Raw genomic sequence first — 19,580 nt, 5'->3', positions numbered from 1 at the left:
GTTATACCAAATTAAAGATGATTGATGATCTCCGGCGTAGCGCACGTGACCAACCGCTGATTGAGCGCTCAATTAATTCTGAAATTTCGACTTTGCTGCCCGTCTACCCAGACATCCTCATCCCAGCCCACATCGCAGACCTCCGTCGGTGACCTCGTGTATCGTACATCTTGAGATGGCCCCGATAATCAACGTCAAGGGAAGCGACTCGGGGGCTGCGCGGATTCTGGGCTCGGGTGCCTCAGGTTCGCGTCGCGCGTTTGGATCAAGGCTGCATGTCAGAAATTGAGTTTCGGAATTGCAGGTGTGGCTGAGCTGCTGGTCTTCCATCCGGTAGATACCATCTCGAAGCGGTTGATGAGCAACAAGTCGAAGGTACGTACAACTCTTCGTATGTTTTGCATGCTTGTCCTCACATTTCTGGGCGCAGGTTTCCCTGTCCACTCTTTCTTCGATCATTTTCAGGGAGTATGCGGCTGCGCCACTCGGAAAGAGGCTGCTATCTCTATTCCCTGGTCTTGGCTATGCCGCAGGGTACAAGATTACCCAGCGTATCTACAAGTATGGTGGGCAGCCGTGGTTCAGCGACATCCTCTCGCGGAACTACAAGGCGAACTTCACGAAAACCTTTGGCGAGAGGAAGGGCAAGTTGATGATGCAGGCGACTGCTGGCAGGTGCGTGCATGTACCTGTTGCAGTGTCGACTGCAAGACTGAGCGAACGGATTTGCTCAGTCTGACTGGTATCGGTGAAGTCGTACGTTGCTCTATCGATTGTTACAGGTTCTGTATCGTGATGTTTGCGGGCCATACAGATTTTGCTTCCACTCGATGCTCTTAAGATCAAGCGTCAGGTCAACCCCGATGCCTTCCGAGGACGGGGTGTTATTCGTATCTTCCTCGAGGAAGGAACTACGCTTTACCGAGGCTGGGAATGGACAATGGCACGGAACGCACCCGGTAGCTTCGCTGTACGTGCTCCTAAGCGGCTCATCTTCATTCTACGATCTAACATATGCACTCTTCACAGCTTTTCGGCGCATCGGCGGTGGCGAAGGACTACCTGTTTGGCATCGAGGACTATTCCAAGGCTACGTGGGGCCAGAACTTCGTTGCATCCGTAGCAGGTGCCGTGGCGTCTATCAGCGTCGCCGCTCCACTCGATACCATCAAAACGCGGATACAGAACGCGAACTTCGAGACGAAGGTCAGCGGAGTGACCGTGGTCAAGGAGTTGATCAGGAACGAGGGCGTGACTGCGCTCTTCAAGGGCCTTACTCCGAAAGTTAGTTGATCATCAATATCTCGGAAATGACAAAAACATGCTGATGGCGTTGTTGCAGATCCTGGTAGTTGGTCCCAAGCTGGTCTTCAGCTACACTTTAGCACAGTCGCTCATCCCTTGGTTCTCAAAATATGTATGACCGTGCATACGTTGTCTTGCTTGTTTCGTCGCTTCTGCGCGTCGTTTCTGCACGTCGCTTCTGCAGCGTTCACATGCCTTCCTACGACAGCATGAATAAAAGTATCCGTCACGCTCCGCACATTCGCTAGAAATCTACGCGCATCTAATGTATTGGGATTTGTATTGTTGAGATAGATGGTTTCGGAGGCTCACCACTCATAAAGTTACATATTCCTCTGGAGGCATTGTAATCGGTGCTCGCACAGATATTTGGTCGCGACCGTCCAACTTGCTCATTCCCTTGTCTTCGTATAACAGGACGCGTCGCGTCGCTGCAATGAGCGCCTCACAACGTGCTTTCGTCTCTTCTCCCACCGTTAACTGCAATTACAGCCTGTATTGTCCGCCTGAACACTTAACGCGAGCTCAACCATTCTTTGCAGCATTCTCAGGTGGTCGCTGGTGAGCGCGTTATTGCACAAGTTTCGCAAAATTGGCTTGTGTTGTCATCGAACTGTTACTTGGAACCTTGCAACTTTGCACTAAGGGTACGGTCAGAAAGCAAAGGATCTCGCGTGTCGTACTATGGCTACATTCGAGGAGCTCTTTAACTCCAATGTGTTGGAGGTAATTGCACCGCAAACATCCCTCGAATTTCCGGCTGGCTACACCGGCGACAGGGCCACAGAATGGCTATCACGACTACGTGCAGATCCTACGGATAGGAAGGTCGCATTCTTCGGTAGGTCGGGGTTTTAGTTCTTGCTGAGCCGTCTAATCTCGCTGACAGTCCGTGGCTCATCGCAGATGAGAACATCGACTTGTTGCTCATCATACGCTTTCCAACCTCTGGGATAGACACAGAACGGTCTGACGGCGGGAAGCCGCCAATGCACCTACTTTCCTTCCTGGCCCACCTTCAGATTGCCTACGATGCCTCTTATATCTCTCCATCCGCCCCTCCAGTCAATGTGCCAGAGATTCAACGGCCTCCCATTCCGCTGCGCACGACATCTATGAACCAGGTGAAGCCCGCCGCTCTGCTCGCCGTATCGCATCCTTCCATATTCCCTCCATCGACTCCACATCCGATCCCTTCTGCAGCGGAGTCAGACCGCCAATATGTGCAGGCGCAGGGTACACCACTCTCCTCCGGCATATGGGGCGAGCAGAAGATCGCGCGAGCGCGAGAATCCTCTGATGCATTTGCGCTACTCTGGAACGATCAGAATGACGAGTGGGTTGCTGTGTACCGGATGTCGGTCCTTGTACGTGAGTGTTACGTTCTTTCGGCCGACTCAGAACCAGCTCAACGTCCCGCGCAGGATTCATGAATACCAGATTCCCTGACCCATTGTTGTCGCTCACCGTGTCGGCTACATTGCGCGAGAAAGCGCTTCCTGTGACTCCCGCTCGACGGACTCTTTCCTCTATGATTGAAGAGGCGGGCGGCCTCCCTGGTCTCGTAAATCCAATGTCACCGGCGCGACCGAGTGGTATTGTCGGCAAAGAAGATGAGGATGATGAGCTACTACTCGGGCTTGAAGAGATCAATCTGTTGGAGGGCTTACAGGCAGGTACGCCATCCGGATTGTCATGACAGTGTCATATATGACGCATATATTCACAGATCCTACGTTCACATCCTCTGATGATCCTCCTCTCAACCTCCCTTCCACCCGTCTTGGACCGAAGACCCGTCATGATGCATTCTCGCTTCCTCCCGTCCCTCCATCGTCAGCCTCCTCTCAGCATCACGGAGCACGGCCACCATCGTCGTATGGCAAGCCATCTCACATGGTAGCCGGCGCGACCTTCCGCAAATCGTATCGCAAAACGATGAAAGTGGTATCGGGCTTTCACGTTCGCATGCGTACGGTCTTCGTGCCGCATTTCTTACTTCCGCGGAACGGCAAGAGCAAGCAGCAACTGACAGATGGCAATGGCAGCAAGGTAACGGCCGCGGCAGACTCAGAGGATGAAGAAGATGAGTATGCTCGTGAACAACGTGAGACAGGGAATGAAGAGCACACTGTCATTCTTTCCGTCGAGATCGAGAACAGCTTCCCTGACACGCCCGCCGACTCATTACTTAACTTCAGCTTTGAGATCGAGCGTGCAGACGTCACTGTCAGCGGGACCGGTGCAAAGACAGTGCTTGTCTCGTGGGGCGACAACGACACCGTATTTCCATTGTATATCGCACCTCGCGAACAGGTTAACCTCCTCTACGCTGTGTCTTTCCTGCGGGGACCCGAACTAGATGAATGTCCGGTTCCTCCGCCCAGTGGGCCTCGCGCTGGCTCGAGGACAAGCTTGTCAGCCGCAGGAAAGCGTGGAAGCATGCAAACAGCCGCATCTTCGCAAGATATGCACCGTTCTGTCTCTATCAACATCAGCGTGAGGCCATTCGAGAGAGCGCCGGAATCGGAGACTATCACCTACCCCACGAAAGTTTACAAGTCGTACTGGAGCTGTAAGCTGAACTTCTCGTCCGCTTTGACCATCCCATCCGCCGCCCCATCCGAGGCCGACCCGACAGAGCTAACCGTGCTGCCCACGCCTGCTTCGCCGTTCCCAACCGTGCCTGCGTCCGCGCCTCCAACTGTCACTTCGCCGCCCGCGTCGCGGCCGATGTCTCTTCAAGGGCAGTCCGTCGCAGGCAACAAGCGCTATACGCTAAGCGCACTTGAGTCTCCAGCTTCGGCCAGCCAGGTCCGCAAGGCAAAGTCGCCGGTCAACTACCAAGGCCCGACCGCGATGCTCAACCCGGCCAACCAGCCGCAGCTTCCTGCTCAAGGACCCATGACGCCCACATCCAGCCCGACATCCGGAGGTATGCTGAACGTTCCGGGAAACAGAGGCTCACTCCCGCCTTCCGTGGGCCTTCAGTCCCTCTATGCACGCTCGCCTGCGCCTACCACGACGACGTACGATATGCCGGCGCCAGATACGTACTTCTCATTCTCGGCGTTGGGTGCTGGTAGTGCCGGGCAGGTGACAGGTTTCCCGATTGTCGAGGAGCCGGGCACCCCTCGTACGCCAGCGTATCCTGCATATCCAGGGTCGCCATTGCCCGTGCCTCCCACGCCATTCTGGCAGGCACCGCTGTCGCAGCAGAACGCGAGCGCGCCAGGACCCAGTGTCGACATGCGGCGGGATCGCCAGAGTATACTGCCGACGCCGGGAGTGAACGTCTTGGGCTTCCCAACGAGCGCTGAGCTCGGCGCAGAGGTGGAGGCCGAGGCTGAGGCGGGCGCGGAACCGATCATCGTGTCCGTGGGACTGCTATCGACCGCTCGCGAAAGCAAGAGCAAAAGCCGTCGTGACGGAGAGATATATCCACTAGACCAGTTCACTCTGGATATATTTGTGTTCAACCAGTCTTCGTGGACGAGGAGATTCGAGGTGAGTCATCCGGATGAGAGGCGGCGTCGAAGGAAGGGGCGGACAGAGAAGAGGAAGAAAGGAGCAATTGATGGTCCTGGTATTGTACCGCTGGAAAACAGGGTGCGGATAGGGTGAGCATGGACGTAAATGCTGCTAAGAGATGATTTACTGAACCTTGATCTTAAGACCTCTCCTGCCGTCTACGTGTCAGTCTGTGCGAATGGACTTCCTTGCGCTCACGCCTGGCGTGCACCCCATCGATGAACTTGTTCTCACCGATGTCCAATCGGGCTATACGATGCACCTCCGGTGAGCGCGATAGGCCTTTACCGGCGTACAGAGCTAATAACGATTATAGCTCGGTCATAGACGTCGTTGTTCATGAACCTCCCGTCGAACCGACAGAGCCATCATAGAGGGTCATATGGTTGTCCAGACGATCTAATAAGTAAACTTCCATTGGGTAGTATGGTACATTTACAGATGCGCGTAGTCCTGCCTTGCATCTCATGGTAAACATAGAGAGAACGACATGTATTGGAGAAAAGGTAGGACTTTGTACAAGCTACAACAAAGGAAGATGAGGGAGCGAATGCCAGGGTAAGGAGGAACATGGCAGAGAAAACTCAATAGGCAAGACGATTAGGATGATGGCACACGCATATTTATTGCCATAGGTTCTTGTCCCAAGCAGGATCCTGCAAGAATGCGCATAAAACTTTGCTTCCCGTCTGCAGTTGTGAATTGATCAGAATGTGGGGTGATTACCCTACAAGAGGCGACGCACCTGTAGCAGAGGGTGACCCGCCACCACCGTCAAGAAGCGTTCAAGGCCTTCACGCCGCGCCTCGATAACCTCGTCAGAGAAGCGGTTGGTGAAGACCTTGCCCGGCAGAGGAGGAATGTTGACACGTGTGGACTCGTGCTCTAGGATGTCACGAAACGCCTCGAAATCCGAGTACCGTCGGCGCACGACTGAATGTCGAAGCTTGAACGCAGGAATATTGGTCTGCCGGGATGAGAGACAAATCATTGCAGCGTGCAGATGCGCAGCAGGAGAAGTAGAAACGCACCTTGCACACTATCTCATAATCAGTATACATTTTGCGTCCGAACCCTGTTAAATGAGCACCATCAGCTCAGTGTCCTATAGTCTCCATGTCGCAGGATTTGCTGACCATGCGTCTGCGGATTGCGCACCTCTATTTCCAAGAAGCTCTCGGGCACGCTGTACATCTCCTCGATCTGCAAGCATGACGAAGCGTTTCCTGTTCAAGTTCACGTCTCAGGACACAGGGCATGGATAATGCCGACTTACGGTCTGCTCACGCCCGCCGAGACGAGGTTCGTCGAACACACTACTGCGAGCGAAGGGCGATACAGTAGTCATGATGATGGATGTTGTGCTGGATGCGGAACAGATGCTGTTGTCTATCACCTCACCGCCACCCCCGCCAGGACTAGAGCGCTTGAGGCAGCATGATCGTGGGAGAACTTCGCCACTGTTCCAAAATCCTCCGGCTTTCTAGGAACTTCAACAAAAATTCGCAGCCAACAAATACATGGGCATATGTCATATATTGTTATAACGGAGCTACTTTCAAAACAAGATATGGAGATATACAAGCAAGCCGCGTATATGTTTTAGACATGAGAGGCATATTGACGTTCCGATCCAAGTCGCAAGGCGCATTGCGCGCCAAATAGAGAAATCGAGCACAAATCGACATCCGATAGATATTTTGCAGATCGTCCTTTAGACTGCTCAACCAACGTCCCTGATGAGCCACTCCCTCAACGGCGGAAAAACCAGACAACTCACTTCATTCAACCACGAGGGTGAACACCGTATCTTCTGTCGTCCCGGGGGTACCGCGGATACGGCGAAGCACTGCGCCGCGCCGTCGGCACTCGTCTATCATAAGCTGGATATTCAGGACGGTCTCTCGCATCTGGGTAATCTCGTTCACGAGGCAAGCCGCCAGGGCTACTGCCATACGCAGGAGGCGCCCGAGAATCATAGTACGCTGAGCCGCTTGCCACCGGCGAGCGAACACGCGGAGGGTAGTCTGCAGGAGGCGGAGCGCGAGTGTCACTAACAGGCGGCGCAGGTGTGAAGTATTCAGGTCCATAATCGTCACGAGCACGTTTCATGGGCGGGCGCAAGTCATCAACGGGGCCAGACCTTCTCGGGGGTGGGCTCGGGCTGCGAGGTCTCACTCGGGAATAGGTTGACGGAGGAGCATCCACAGGCGGGTACCTTCCACGTTCCAAATCTCTTCCGTAACCACGCTCTTCACTTGGATATTTTTCCGTCAGACGAGAACTCAGAGGACGCGAATCGAAAGATCTCGGCGGTGCCGCAGTGGGCTCGAGTGGCGGAGGTGGGAGCAAGCCGCCAGACAGTCTGCGTTCGCGCTCTTCACGCGTCTCCCAACCGTTGTTCGGCACTGGCTCGCGTTCCAAGAATCGGTCTCGTTCATACGCCGGCCGATCCCAGGTGCGTCCGTTCCTTGTGTCCCAGTCATCCGCATATCCACGATCGTCTTCGCGCCACTCACGTCCATATCCATGCGCATCCTGGGGAGCCGGGCGTCGCACCGGGTCTTCCACATATGCTTCGCCTGCAGGAAGCCAAGAACGCCCACGCGAGCCGTATGTTTCCAAACTATTCGCGCCCACAGGACTCGCAGGCCTTCGATAAGGCGCATTGAATCGACCAGACGGCGGATCGGTATCCATCAAGTCAGGACGGCGATCATTAGCATACCTATCATGTTGCGGACGATACGCTGGCCGTATATCGGCGCGGTCACGAGGAGGCTCAGCAGCAGGGCGGAAGTCCCTCGCGTCAGACCGCGGCGGAGAACGCGCCGGCGACCGCGGCCTAAACACGCGCGGTTCGTCACGCGCAACGGAGGCCGTACGAGCAGGGCTAGGAAATACCGCGCGAGACGGAGGGGGCCCGCGTCCGCTTGCTGAAACCGCTGGGGACGGAGGGCGAGCAAATCTGTCTGACACGGGCGGCCGCCCGCGATCGAGTTCGCGATCGCTAGGACGCCCTCCGCGGTCGGGCGGCCCAGATAGAGGAGGCGGACGTGCAGGTTCAGCTAGGAGGATTTTCCGGTCATCGGGAGGTACAGGACGGGCACCGCGGTCAGAAGCAGAGGTCGAAGGAGGCAGAACCGGGGGGCGAGCTAAACGGTCTTCAGCAGGAGGCGGGCGGGCTCCGCGGTCATCTACGGCCTGGAGAGGACGGGACAAACGCTCTTCCAAAGGAGGTACAGGCCGACCCGTGCGATCGTCTGCACGCACAGGTGGAGGGTGGTTTGACCTATCGTCCGCTCTACTGCTGCTCACGGCGATCCGCTCTTGCAAGGACGGCGGTGCACGGCCGATGCGCTCCTCCAGCAAAGCAGGCGGACGGGTACTCAGATCATCCTTGCTTGGTGGAGGACGAATGCTACGGTCTTCAACAGGAGGACGAGACATAACAGGCGGCGGACCTGTGGGGCCACGTGCATTACGGTCTTCAGAAGATGGAGGACGGCGGTCGTCAGAAGGCCTCATTGGTCTATCAACAGGAGGAAGCGGTCGTCGATCATCAACAAGTGGACGTCTGTCTATGCTCGGAGGAGGAAGAGGGCGTCGGTCGTCGACTGGCCTTACCTGGCGATCTCCCGCCAATGATGCTGGAGGAGGTGCACGACGGTCATCAACTGGCCTCGATTGTCGATCTACAGCAGCAGGAGGCGGCGGCGCCAGCCGTCTGTCCTCAGGAGGTCTCATCTGTCTGTCGCTATTGGCAGGAAGAGGGACAGGTGCACGGCGATCATCACTAGGAGGCCTGATTTGACGCTCAGCAGCAGGTGGAGGGACAGGTGGTCGTCGATCCTCAGGTGGCCTCACAACACGATCAGAGACAGCAGGGGACGGTGGAGGGAGAAGTCGTCGATCTTCCGCATCTCTTGCTTGACGATCAGATGAGGGAGGGAGAGGTCCACGGCGGTCATCAACAGGGGCTCTCACAGCACGGTCTTCACTCGATGGCGGACGACGATCGCCCGGGGGAGCTCTAGCCGGAGCAGCATCAGGGATCCTGTTGATGGAGCGTTCTTCACCTAGTGAGCGTGGTGGCCGAGTATCAAGATGAGTGTTCCGTTCGTCGGGCGCATTGACGCGCGGCGGGCCAGCAGGAGGCCCGCCAGAGGGCTTGTATTCAGGTCTGCGATGGAGCTCTGACCAACGCGGCTCATATTGTCGCTGCTCGGAAGGAGCGCGTCGATTGTCCAGAGCTCTTGGGCGATCGTCAATCCGCCGGTCATCTCTGAACCGGGCGTAGTCGGCGCGCCGGTCGCGATCCCGTTCACGTTCCCAGTCTCTGTCTCTGTCCCGCTCACGCTCGCGATCACGTTCTTTGTCTCTCTCCCTTTCGTGCATCCTGGGGCTTGGCCCAGGGCCACGCGTGTCACCGCCATTCCCGTTGTTGTTGTACCTCGTGTCGCCATGGGACCGTCCGTTGATGGGAGCACCGCGATCCGAATCGTGGCGTTGCCTATCGTCAGAGCCGTTGCGATGGGTCCAGTTCATGTCTCGTGGAAGCCGAATATCGTCCAAAGACGCTGTTTTGGTTGGCAAGAGTGAGGGGGGAGGATCAGACGGATGATCATGACCAAGAGCCTTGTCCGATTGAGATCTTTCCAGATTGCGGGACTCAAACCTCTGTGACCCAGGAGGGCCTTGTCGCGAAACGTCATCAGGTTTTTCATTGCCAGCTGTCCGTTGCGTGGTATCCAGAGGGCTGTTGGGACCGTTTCCTCTTCTATCCAACGACCTTGCAGCCGAGTCGTTGCTTACTAGTGGCGCAGAGCCTGTACTCACATCGTGCCTAGCATCCATGTGGGGTGCAGAGGACACAGCACCCGGCGGCGACAGCGTTGATTTCTGCAGAGGGCGTAACACAGTATCAGCGGCCGACCAATACAGGACAATTACTAGAATTTAGCACATTATCAGCTATCTTGGAGTCGCCCGCGGGCTGAGGTGCTGGCTTTCTTGAGCCATCCCACGCTTGTGAGCTCTGAGAAGGCAGCCGGTTGTCTTGCTCAGGAACATTGCTGGCAGCACTGTTAACGTTGGCAGGATTGCTGGGTATATCGTTGTGATGAGCAGACTCATCAAAATGCCGTTGCGGATAGTCCACAGGCACTTGCTCAGGATGAGGAGGCACTCTCGAGACGTATTTGGGACCCAGGAAGAGACTGGCAAGAGCAGCAGGCTGTGGAACCGGCTGGAAGAGCTCGTGCTGACCGCTTTTGATCGTTTCCTTCAGCTTCTCCAACACCTCGAGATCGTTCTGTCCCGGCGGCAAGTTTGGCTCTGGTTGGAAGAAATGCTGAGGCTGATGTTGCGGAACGAAGCCTTGACCAGGCATGTAGCTGTTGTAGGAAAAAGGAGCAAAGTTGGGGGCCATGGGGAAGGCAGGCTGCTGCATGTTTGGACCGCCGCCAGCAGACGAGGAGACAGGAAAAGGTGCAGACATGAGAGCTGCGCCTGGTTCTTCAGTGGTGGTTGGGATCAGAAACGCGCTTTCGGGGCCAGCAGTCAACGTGGTGACCGTGCGTTCTCGGTTGATGACATTGCGGACGCCCTTTCGCTTTTTGTTTTGCCGTGTCGCCATCAGCTCGAGGCGGTTATGTCTCACCTAAATCCCAGTATTTATCCTCTCCAGCGCCCGTCCCGCGAGCACCCACTCTCCGCTCAGTTTCTCGCTTCCTCTGTTCGACTCTAGACAACACAGGCAGCGTCGCAGACAGCCAGCAGCAGCACTTGGTCAGAGACAACCGACGCGTGCGTATTTTTCTGTGATTATCAACCCACATCGGACAAGTTCAGCTCGCGGATATACCCGAGCACCCCATATATGGCAACTCTCTTTTGTTTCAAACGGCGATGCTCGCACCAAGTCAGAACTACGACGTTCATGCACGCAGTCTACTGTTGTCGGCAAAAAAATCAAATTCGTGCTGTCAGAGGACATAGGTAGAGATTGAGCTAAATCCGCTACGGTTCTTCTCAGGTTCGACGTTTCGAGCTGCTCCGACGCTGCAAGCTATTTAACCTTTTGAGTCATCTTTCCTGTGCAAGACTACAATTCCGGTCTCGCAGGAGTCAGCCAAGTTGGTAAGGGATGGCAATTTGCAGAGATAGAAGAATCTGTCGCCAATCCAACCGCTCACGTCTCAGAGCGAGCCACAGAAGTTCGAGTCAACATCAATGACATAAGAACACACAAGAGAATACGCCTGCGTGAGATCCGACCATGCAAAGTGTGCGTCCCTACAATGTCGTTGCAACCATCACGCACTCATTGCTGAACATTTTCACCCGCAATGGACGGAACACTTCGTAATTCCCCAGGCAAAACGGATCTTCGCGGACACGTTCTCCCGACACGTTGGCCACTCCCTCCCCCCCCTTACGTTCTCATGCACACTCACACTCACACTCCACTAAACACCTCACCGCTCGGGACGCCATCACCAGCGGTCATCACGCACCCACTCCCGAATCCCCGAGCTCACTCACAAATCACAAATCACATATCGACAAATCGGTCTACTCCGAATTCAAAACGAGCTCGAGTTCGGTGTCCTGGATCGGCGACCGACGACTGCTGACTGCAATCAACGATTGCAATTTGACCTCCGAGTCGTTATCCGATCTATGTAGAGCGCCGCCCACGAAACTTGCTCAGTGATCGTGATATCCATCCTTCCTTTGTTTCAGCACGCCGTATGAAACCACGGTAAGCTCGGTCCATCGCACGGTGCACTGCATCGTCCACACCGGTTGACGTCGCCGGTTGAAAACTCTCACATGACAACCCAGCGATTCAAGCCAATCCAGAACAATCCATCAGCATTCAAAGACTTCGATTACCTGTAATTCCAAGCTGTCCTCTAAACAAAATGTCGCGGGTGGTTTGACAGTCCGAGTTGCCCAAAACCTTGTTCATCAACATCAATATCCATCGGCGATGCGCCGTGACTACCACATACGTCAGGAAAAGTCAAAGCGTCTTGTGCCTCGAGAACGTCTCTTTCATATTGGCGTTGGCTTGCACAGACCCAGAGGCGTGTGGCAAGAAGCCAGCGAGAAGATGTACTCCAAAGGAAAGTCTCGATCAAGAAGGTCCTAAGACTTACCGTCTTTTTGATGTCGACAAGTAGCCACAAGCGTTCTGAGATGTATCCTGTTTTCTTGAGGCCATTACTCAGACACCCGTCTAGTATCAATGGTATAAGAACACACATGAGAATATGCCTGCGTGAGATCCGACCATGCAAAGTGTGCGTCCCTACAATGTCGTTGCAACCATCACGCACTCATCGCTGAACATTTTCACCCGCAATGGACGGAACACTTCGTAATTCCCCTGGCAAAACGGATCTTCGCGGACACGTTCTCCCGACACGTTGGCCCTCCCTCCCCTCCCTTACGTTCTCATGCACACTCACACTCACCCTCCACTAAACACCTCGCCGCCCGGGACGCCATCACCAGCGGTCATCACACACCCACACCCGACTCCCCGAGCTCACTCACAAATCAACGATCGGTCTCCCCGAGGAACGCGCTCGAGTTCGGTGTCCTGGATCGGCGACCGACGACTGCTGACCGCAAGCAACGATCGCAATTTGACCTCCGAGTCGTCATCCGATCTATGTAGTGCCGCCCACGGGACTTGCCCAGTGATCGTGATCTCTGGATATCTGGATATCCACCACTCCCTTTGTTTCAGCACGCCATACGTATGGAACCTGCCGTGTCCGCCGTATGTAACCTCGGCGCATCGCACGGTGCACTGCATCGTTCGTCCACACCGGCCAACGTCGCCGGTCAGGAACGCCAACGCAACAGCCCAGCGACCCAAGCCAAACCAAAGGTATCTATCAGCAAACAGCACTTACATGAACGTACATTACAGCCACAAGAAGGATATATCCGATCCAAGCACCACTCATAAATGTCCCCCGGCCACCGCCTTCCGCCTTCCGCCGCCCGCCGACAGCCTTCCATTCCCCATCCCAACCACCATACCAAAAACCTTCCTACTCTACACAGCCCACCGCACCTCCACATCCACATTCACAGATAGAAGCAACACAAAGCGGTTACGTCACGAGCATTTCGTACGCGGCATTTCACACGTCGCATCTGCATCTGCGCTGCAGTGCCTGTGCGGCTATGCAAGGCCGATGGTGGCCATATGCTTCCGCATGATGGCTTCGTTCACTGCCATGCTTGCGGCGTTAGAAGACAGATGGAGATGATGGCAAGACGTCGTGGCACTCACCATTAACTATAATCCTCTGCGTCGCTTTGATATCCTAAAGATCCGCCGCCCGTCAGCCTAGATCAACCTCCGTCCACAGCCTCATCACACTTACCAGCATGGAGGTAAAGTGCTGCAAAGCCAACATCGGTTGATCCTAAGCACCACGGCAAACATTCAAACCACTGATACACGCACCACGAACAGCGACCTGCGGTAGACGTCCTTCCGCCGGTGCGCCTGTATGAAGTGTGCGCGGAAGTACTCCGAGACTTCCTCATACGTATTTGGCCGGTCCCCATACGACGAGATGCTAAATCCCCATCCCCATCAGCGTCAGCGGATCCCATCGCACGTAAAACCCAGTTCACGCACTACTTCCGCACTTTAATCCCAGCGTCGATCTTTTGCTTCAGCAGGTCCGTCTGCAAAGACGCGGTAGCGCCGTCAACTGTGGTCCATCGGTGAGAAAGAAAGGGCACGCGCCTTGTTGAGCATGAGCACCAGCGCCGACTTTTGTAGCAGCTTGTTCGAGCATATCGTGGTGAACAGCTGCAACGAGTCGTCAATCCTGTTCGTCCGCGGGTCCTCTTCCAGGTACTGTCGGGTCGTCAATTCCAATTCCACGCCGAACGAGCACATTCCATCGATTGATTTGTTTGTCGGGTTCCAGTCAGGGATAATGACAGATCCGCGAGCGGGCAAGGTCACGAGATTGGCAATGGTGGAGGCGGGAGTGCGGATATGAAACTCACCTGGTCAAAAGCGCTGATCGGGGCGAGGAAGATGATGGCCGTGGCTGCAGGAGAGACGTGTCAGCATCCACCACGCACGACGGACGTAAAGCTAGAAAGACATGAGGCTGGGATGTCGCGTCGGCCGCACCCGCCGCCACAAAATAGCGCGATCACCGACCGCAAGATAGCACCGAGCAGAAATGATGAATGTATGTAAGATCGCATGGAAGGCGCCGCACGAGGCGTAACCAGGCACGCTCTGCGTCAGTCGAAGGAACGGGAGGACGCACCATCTTCGAAGTAAGGCACCCAGGCATGTCTCTATTGCGAAGCGCGGAGACGAGTCAGTGATACGGAGCGGCATGGAATCGAATCGTGGAAGGGTCCATGGGAACATGCGGGGAGATCGCCGCGTGGGACACGAATTGACACTTACTTGGCCTCTCTGTGGGATACGCAGTTATGAATAGCGAGGTTTCGTTAGTGACTGCACGGAGAGGATTTTGGAGAGCAAGTGCTACGCACCGCGCCTCCGACGTCGTATAACAGCCAAGTGTAGTTCGTGCCGGCCATGTCGACGTCGAACGAGTGCTCTTTGACGCCCAGTGTTTGTAATCTCACGTGAAGCATGTCCTCTGCAGAGCGGATAGGTCATCAATATGCAGGATGTTCAGCATTGACCTACCTGTCGTAGGAAGATAGTCCGGCTGGGCAATCCTATGAATACTATCCAAGAAGCTGGCAGCATCTCGTCAGCACCATCCGACCCCCCACCAAAAAACGAAACAACGCACAACGCCGCATACTCTTCCAAGCGCAGATCATTCGTCGCCAGCAGAGTTCTCACCGCAGGGTGATGCCACAAATCTTCGATTTCATACGCGTTCGCCGCCAGCGTCTTCGCGACAATATCTGTCATCACAGGCGCTCTCGGGCCCGAACCGCTCCTGATATCCGCGAGCGGCCACGAGCGCGTGGCCGTGCTGAGGGCCTGCCAGCCCGCACGGACGTACACGCCCGTGCGGCCGCCCGACACGGTGATTCCACCGCTGAGTTCCGACGCCAACGCGTCTTCGGAGGCCACGAGCGGGAGGAGCTTGCTGCGGAGCTGCGAGAGCTCCAGCATCCATGCGGGGTCGATGCCGTTCTGCGTCGTCGACGCGCGCGAGGGCGAGCCGGAGAGGCTGGTGGAGGAGTTGCTCGAGAAGGAGGGAGACATCGCCGGGGCGGTCGGCCCTTGGTTGGAGAAATACTCATAGTCGATCTCGGTGAGGATCATCCGGATGGCCTTGAGGACGTTGAAGTAGACGATGGGCCGCCAGGAAGGACGTTCATAGTCGAGTGTTTGGGATGCGTAGTATAGCTGGAACTGCTTTTGTAGAGTCGACTTTCCGGACTCTGCTTGTCCCAGGAGCATCACTGATAAGACACGCTGTCAGAACTCGATTGACATCATGAAATATGAGGTTTTGAAACGGTCTCCATTTGCGCAATAAACAGCTCAGGTTTGACACAGCGCGATTATATGATGCGCAATCCAGATTGGGAGAGCTAAGATCATTCCTAGACTAGTGTAGACTGGGCGCACCTTTGACTTCTCTCGGCCTCCGACGCTTGAGAGACTCATGTTCGCGCTACACGGCAGAGCGCATCAAGCTTTCGCACGTGCGTGCCGCGGATACGTACAGGAACACACCTTTATCTCCTCGTCGATCTGGTTGTTTATGCGAATTGCCTCCGCGTCGTCGACGGAGCAGCGTGCGGGCATGGGCAGACGGACGGTCATGACCGAGCCAGACTGGTCGTCCGGGGACTGCGGGTGGATGGCGAGTGCACTCATATGTAGGGCGGGAGGAGTCTGATGGGAGAGCGGAGAGAGTGGTACATGGTGAATAAGCTGGCAGGGCGTCACACGGTAACTCTGCGTGTTTGATGGAGAAGATGCGAATACGGTGCACCGCCTTTGATTGTCAGGTACACTCGCTCCGATCACAATTCACCCACTGCGCTCATCTCCGACACAATGAGGTGCAAGGAAACACTTGCCGTTTCTCCATTTACGTTGTCTGACTCTGACACTGATCATTGATATCATCGCATTTGCCTCCCCAACCTCGCAGTAACTGCAAATTTCCCACTCCGGATCTCTCCAGCGAGAAGCCACATTGCTTTGCGTATCTGGGTAGTGCGCAATGCAATGCAGACCATGTGACGGAGCAGGACAGGGTGCTGCCTCCGAGACTGCCGTTAGCAGCTTCTTCGTATGCAGACATCCCGTTCCGGTGTAGGCTGGGAAGATTGCCATCAAACTATTCAGTCACTATCGTGTAGATACCTGGAGATGTGGCCGCACGGGTTCAAGCAGATTCCGCGACGATGACCGCAGTCCATGCAATTGGCAATCAACGCTGTCAACTCCGCTGCATATATCATCGCGTTCCCGTGGATGATGTGGCGCAGCTCGTCTGGCCATGTGCATAGATCCCGCGACGATCAGCGGTCCAGGTTAATAATTGGCCATTTGCCGTTCTTAAGCCTCCTTGGCATCTCTCACTCTATAGGACGTACCAGAGATCAAGAAGCTGCAGAGCTATTCAAGCGCGTGTATCTCCGGAGCTTCCTTCTCATCTCCGTTATCATCCCATGCGAACAAGCCATAATCCCGCGTAAAGTATACTCTCTTCGCGAGGCTCATCGCTCTATCTGGGGATACGTTGCTTTGCTATCACCGTGTGGTCCTCCCGGATGCTGCACTGGCGGAATGATTGCGAGCATGCGGTAGACGATGCACCTTAATGATGCGCAGATGTTCCTTCAGCCGTGACATCATAATCTTCTTTGAATCCACGCATGCTTTTCGGCTTTGGCTAATGTGAAGGACCTGCGACTTCCCCGCCAGTCAATGAGAGTCTGCTGCGAAGACGCAATGTGTACAATATATGCTTTCTGCACATCTCATTGATTTACTTGACCTGGTTCGTAAAACACGGTGATACGTGGTCTGCCTCAGGTAAGGACTATCTGCAGAAATCAAGCTGAGATATACGCGTGCGAAAGTCTGACACTTTTTGTTTCATTACGTAATCCAAATTTTCAGACCATACTGGGAGCTTGAGCGCACTCCCGACGCCATCTGCATCGACGGCGGCGCCGGTACAGACGACGAGTACACGCTTCTAATCCGCTATTCACTCACCGGGCTTTGTTACTCAAAATGTCGACCAGCGGACTAAAGGCGATTTCTCCGGTGCCCACCGCTGCGGACTTCCTGGACATTGTCTTGTCGAGGACGCAGCGGAAGACCCCCACGGTGAGCATGGGTCTGTAGAAGTTTGCGTGTAGAAGGATTGAACGTGGAGATGTAGGTCATCCACAAAAACTTCAAAATCAGTCGTATCCGGAACTTCTACATGCGCAAGGTCAAGTTCACGCAGGATTCATTCGATGAAAAGTTGAGCGCGATCCTAGAAGAGTTCCCTATGCTTGACGTGCGTTCTATGCGTGCGAGTCCTGCTAGACATCCTGAACGTTTGTGTTGGAACTCAGGACCTCCATCCGTTTCTCTCATCCCTCATGAACGTCCTGTACGACAAGAACCATTACAAACTTGCGCTTGGCCAGCTTCGGACGGCACGGCATCTGATTGACCAAGTAGCGAAGGATTACGTCCGTCTCCTCAAGTTCGGTGACAGTCTGTACCGCTGCAAGCAGCTCAAGCGGGCAGCACTCGGTCGGTGCGTACACCGCCCTTCACGTCCGAGCCACATCGCGAACCCTCCCACAGAATGGCGACGATCATGAGGCGCCAGAAAGACCCCCTCGCCTACCTCGAACAGGTCCGGCAGCACATCTCCCGCCTCCCCGCGATCGACCCCACCGCGCGCACGCTGCTCATCTGCGGGTACCCGAACGTCGGCAAGTCCTCCTTCATCAACAAGGTCACCCGCGCGGACGTCGACGTGCAGCCGTACGCGTTCACCACCAAGTCGCTCTTCATCGGGCACCTCGACTACCGCTACATGCGCTGGCAGGTGATCGACACGCCGGGGATCCTCGACCACCCGCTCGAGGACATGAACACGATCGAGATGCAGAGCATCACCGCGCTCGCGCACCTCAAGAGCTGCGTGCTCTACTTCATGGACCTCTCCGAGCAGTGCGGGTACACCATCGAGGCGCAGTGCAAGCTCTTCCACTCGATCAAGCCGCTCTTCGCCAACAAGCCGACGCTGCTCGTCATGAACAAGGTCGACGTCACCCGGCTGGAGGACCTCGCGCCTGAGAACCGCACGCTGGTCGAGGAGATCGTCAACAGCGAGGGCGTCATGCACGTGCAAGTGTCGTGCTATACGGACGAGGGCGTCATGGAGCTCAAGAACAAGGCGTGCGATGCGCTGCTGGAGCACCGCGTCGACCAGAAGCTCAAGGGCAACAAGGTCAACTCGATCCTCAACAGGCTGCACGTCGCGCAGCCGAGGGCGCGAGACGACGTCGTTCGCGAGCCGTTCATTCCTGAGGCTGTGAAGCAGCGGAGGGAACAGGAGAAGAACGATGCTGAGAAGCGACGGTTGGAGAAGGACATCGAGGCTGAGGAGGGTGGTCCTGGAGTGTACAACATCAACCTCAGAAGTATGTTGCACGCGGAATCGCAAAAGGCTTTGATACTGAATTCTAGATCAATTCTACAGAGAACTACATGCTCGCTGATCCTGAATGGAAGATGGACATCATGCCAGAAATTATGGACGGCAAAAACGTCGCAGACTTCATCGACCCAGACATCCTGGAGAAGCTCGAGGCCCTGGAGCGGGAAGAGGAGAGGCTCGTGGCGGAGGGCTTCTACAACAGCGAGGAGGACATGGTAAGTCCCGCCTTTCTTACCCGAAAGTCTCCCCAATCACTTCTTTTCCCTAGTTCGACTCTGAGGACGAGCGAGAAGCAGCCGAAGCGAAGATCGCGCGACAACATAAAGTGACTTCGCAGAGCATGAAGAAAGCGATGAAGAACCACGCAAGAATGCCCCGGACGACCGGCCTGCGCACGCTCAGCGAGCTCACGACGGAGCTGACCAAGGCCGGCTTGGACCCGAGCAGGATCCAGGAGCGTGCAGCGCTGCTCGCGAAGGTCGCCGGTGCGAAGCGGAAACGGCAGCGCGAGGAGGACGAAGAGGACGCGGAGATGGACGTGGACGTGGAGGATGTGGAGGGCGGCGAGGTTGGCGAGGCGGAGTGGATGGACGTGGACGAGGCGGAAGCGCCTGCCCCGAACAAGCGGGCAAAGGCGAACTCGGGCGCTGTCATCACGAAGGGAAAGCGGGAGCCCAGGTCGGACAGACGACTGGCAGGTATGCGGGACGAGGCGGTACGTGGCACACCTTTACACATTCATCGGCAGAATGGCTCATGGATTCTTGGATTTGTCACCAGCAAGCTTCAAAGGCCATCAAGTTACGCGATCTGGGCCACAGGGCGCGCAACATGCACGCGAGGGCCGGCGAAAGCGACCGCGCAATCAAAACCAAAATGGTGATATTCCATAGCCTTCCATCCCGCCGTTCTGTCCTAATGTTCATTTATTTGCCCAGCCGAAGCATCTCTTTGCTGGCAAGCGGAAGATGGGCAAGACGAATCGCCGGTGATAGGGCCGTCTACTTCCAGCTCGCTTCACGTCTTCCTTTCGATGTATATCATGCCTTTATAAGACACTCTTTT

At 55.6% G+C, this 19,580-nt stretch overlaps 7 protein-coding genes across 7 annotated transcripts; 3 read left to right on the top strand and 4 right to left on the bottom strand.

Moving 5' to 3' along the window:
* Window positions 1-99: 99 nt before the first annotated feature.
* On the top strand, window positions 100-1,764 carry LAESUDRAFT_728470 (mitochondrial carrier). The gene is made up of 7 exons (XM_040909445.1): window positions 100-245; window positions 305-375; window positions 431-675; window positions 735-756; window positions 815-970; window positions 1,030-1,284; window positions 1,343-1,764. The coding sequence occupies exons 1-7, from the start codon at window positions 176-178 to the stop codon at window positions 1,421-1,423; spliced, it is 900 nt and encodes a 299-aa protein (XP_040761966.1). The 5' UTR covers window positions 100-175; the 3' UTR covers window positions 1,424-1,764.
* Window positions 1,765-1,768: 4 nt separating this feature from the next.
* Window positions 1,769-5,423, top strand: LAESUDRAFT_728468 (uncharacterized protein). The gene is made up of 6 exons (XM_040909444.1): window positions 1,769-2,146; window positions 2,212-2,676; window positions 2,730-2,981; window positions 3,035-4,925; window positions 4,981-5,103; window positions 5,153-5,423. Exons 1-6 carry the CDS (start codon window positions 1,990-1,992, stop codon window positions 5,208-5,210), a joined length of 2,946 nt encoding a protein of 981 aa, XP_040761965.1. The 5' UTR covers window positions 1,769-1,989; the 3' UTR covers window positions 5,211-5,423.
* Window positions 5,413-6,211, bottom strand: LAESUDRAFT_728465 (PX-domain-containing protein). The gene is made up of 5 exons (XM_040909443.1): window positions 6,113-6,211; window positions 5,973-6,039; window positions 5,868-5,911; window positions 5,582-5,803; window positions 5,413-5,525 (listed from the first exon to the last, which is right to left on the bottom strand). The coding sequence occupies exons 1-5, from the start codon at window positions 6,182-6,184 to the stop codon at window positions 5,460-5,462; spliced, it is 471 nt and encodes a 156-aa protein (XP_040761964.1). The 5' UTR covers window positions 6,185-6,211; the 3' UTR covers window positions 5,413-5,459.
* Window positions 6,212-6,435: 224 nt separating this feature from the next.
* Window positions 6,436-8,790, bottom strand: LAESUDRAFT_682971 (uncharacterized protein). Its single transcript, XM_040905811.1, has 2 exons — window positions 8,177-8,790; window positions 6,436-7,120 (listed from the first exon to the last, which is right to left on the bottom strand). Exons 1-2 carry the CDS (start codon window positions 8,581-8,583, stop codon window positions 6,622-6,624), a joined length of 906 nt encoding a protein of 301 aa, XP_040761963.1. The 5' UTR covers window positions 8,584-8,790; the 3' UTR covers window positions 6,436-6,621.
* Window positions 8,791-9,760: 970 nt separating this feature from the next.
* On the bottom strand, window positions 9,761-10,474 carry LAESUDRAFT_658263 (uncharacterized protein; the record flags this gene model as incomplete). The annotated part of the gene is made up of 1 exon (XM_040904741.1): window positions 9,761-10,474. The coding sequence occupies one exon, from the start codon at window positions 10,472-10,474 to the stop codon at window positions 9,761-9,763; it is 714 nt and encodes a 237-aa protein (XP_040761962.1).
* A 2,568-nt stretch (window positions 10,475-13,042) lies between these two features.
* Window positions 13,043-15,637, bottom strand: LAESUDRAFT_658184 (G-protein alpha subunit; the record flags this gene model as incomplete). Its single annotated transcript, XM_040904736.1, has 13 exons — window positions 13,043-13,092; window positions 13,154-13,187; window positions 13,248-13,265; window positions 13,331-13,445; window positions 13,508-13,583; window positions 13,615-13,732; window positions 13,888-13,931; window positions 14,160-14,190; window positions 14,306-14,314; window positions 14,395-14,502; window positions 14,597-15,288; window positions 15,458-15,503; window positions 15,566-15,637. 13 exons carry the CDS (start codon window positions 15,635-15,637, stop codon window positions 13,043-13,045), a joined length of 1,413 nt encoding a protein of 470 aa, XP_040761961.1.
* A 1,446-nt stretch (window positions 15,638-17,083) lies between these two features.
* LAESUDRAFT_761341 (GTP binding protein 4) lies at window positions 17,084-19,507 on the top strand (the record flags this gene model as incomplete). Its single annotated transcript, XM_040912898.1, has 8 exons — window positions 17,084-17,179; window positions 17,235-17,357; window positions 17,416-17,603; window positions 17,654-18,498; window positions 18,558-18,730; window positions 18,784-19,230; window positions 19,296-19,394; window positions 19,454-19,507. The coding sequence occupies 8 exons, from the start codon at window positions 17,084-17,086 to the stop codon at window positions 19,505-19,507; spliced, it is 2,025 nt and encodes a 674-aa protein (XP_040761960.1).
* Between the last annotated feature and the right edge of the window lie 73 nt (window positions 19,508-19,580).

Source organism: Laetiporus sulphureus (genome assembly GCF_001632365.1).
Source record: "Laetiporus sulphureus 93-53 unplaced genomic scaffold LAESUscaffold_34, whole genome shotgun sequence".
Lineage (NCBI taxonomy): Eukaryota > Fungi > Basidiomycota > Agaricomycetes > Polyporales > Laetiporaceae > Laetiporus > Laetiporus sulphureus.
This window is presented reverse-complemented; position numbering and strand designations above follow the sequence as displayed.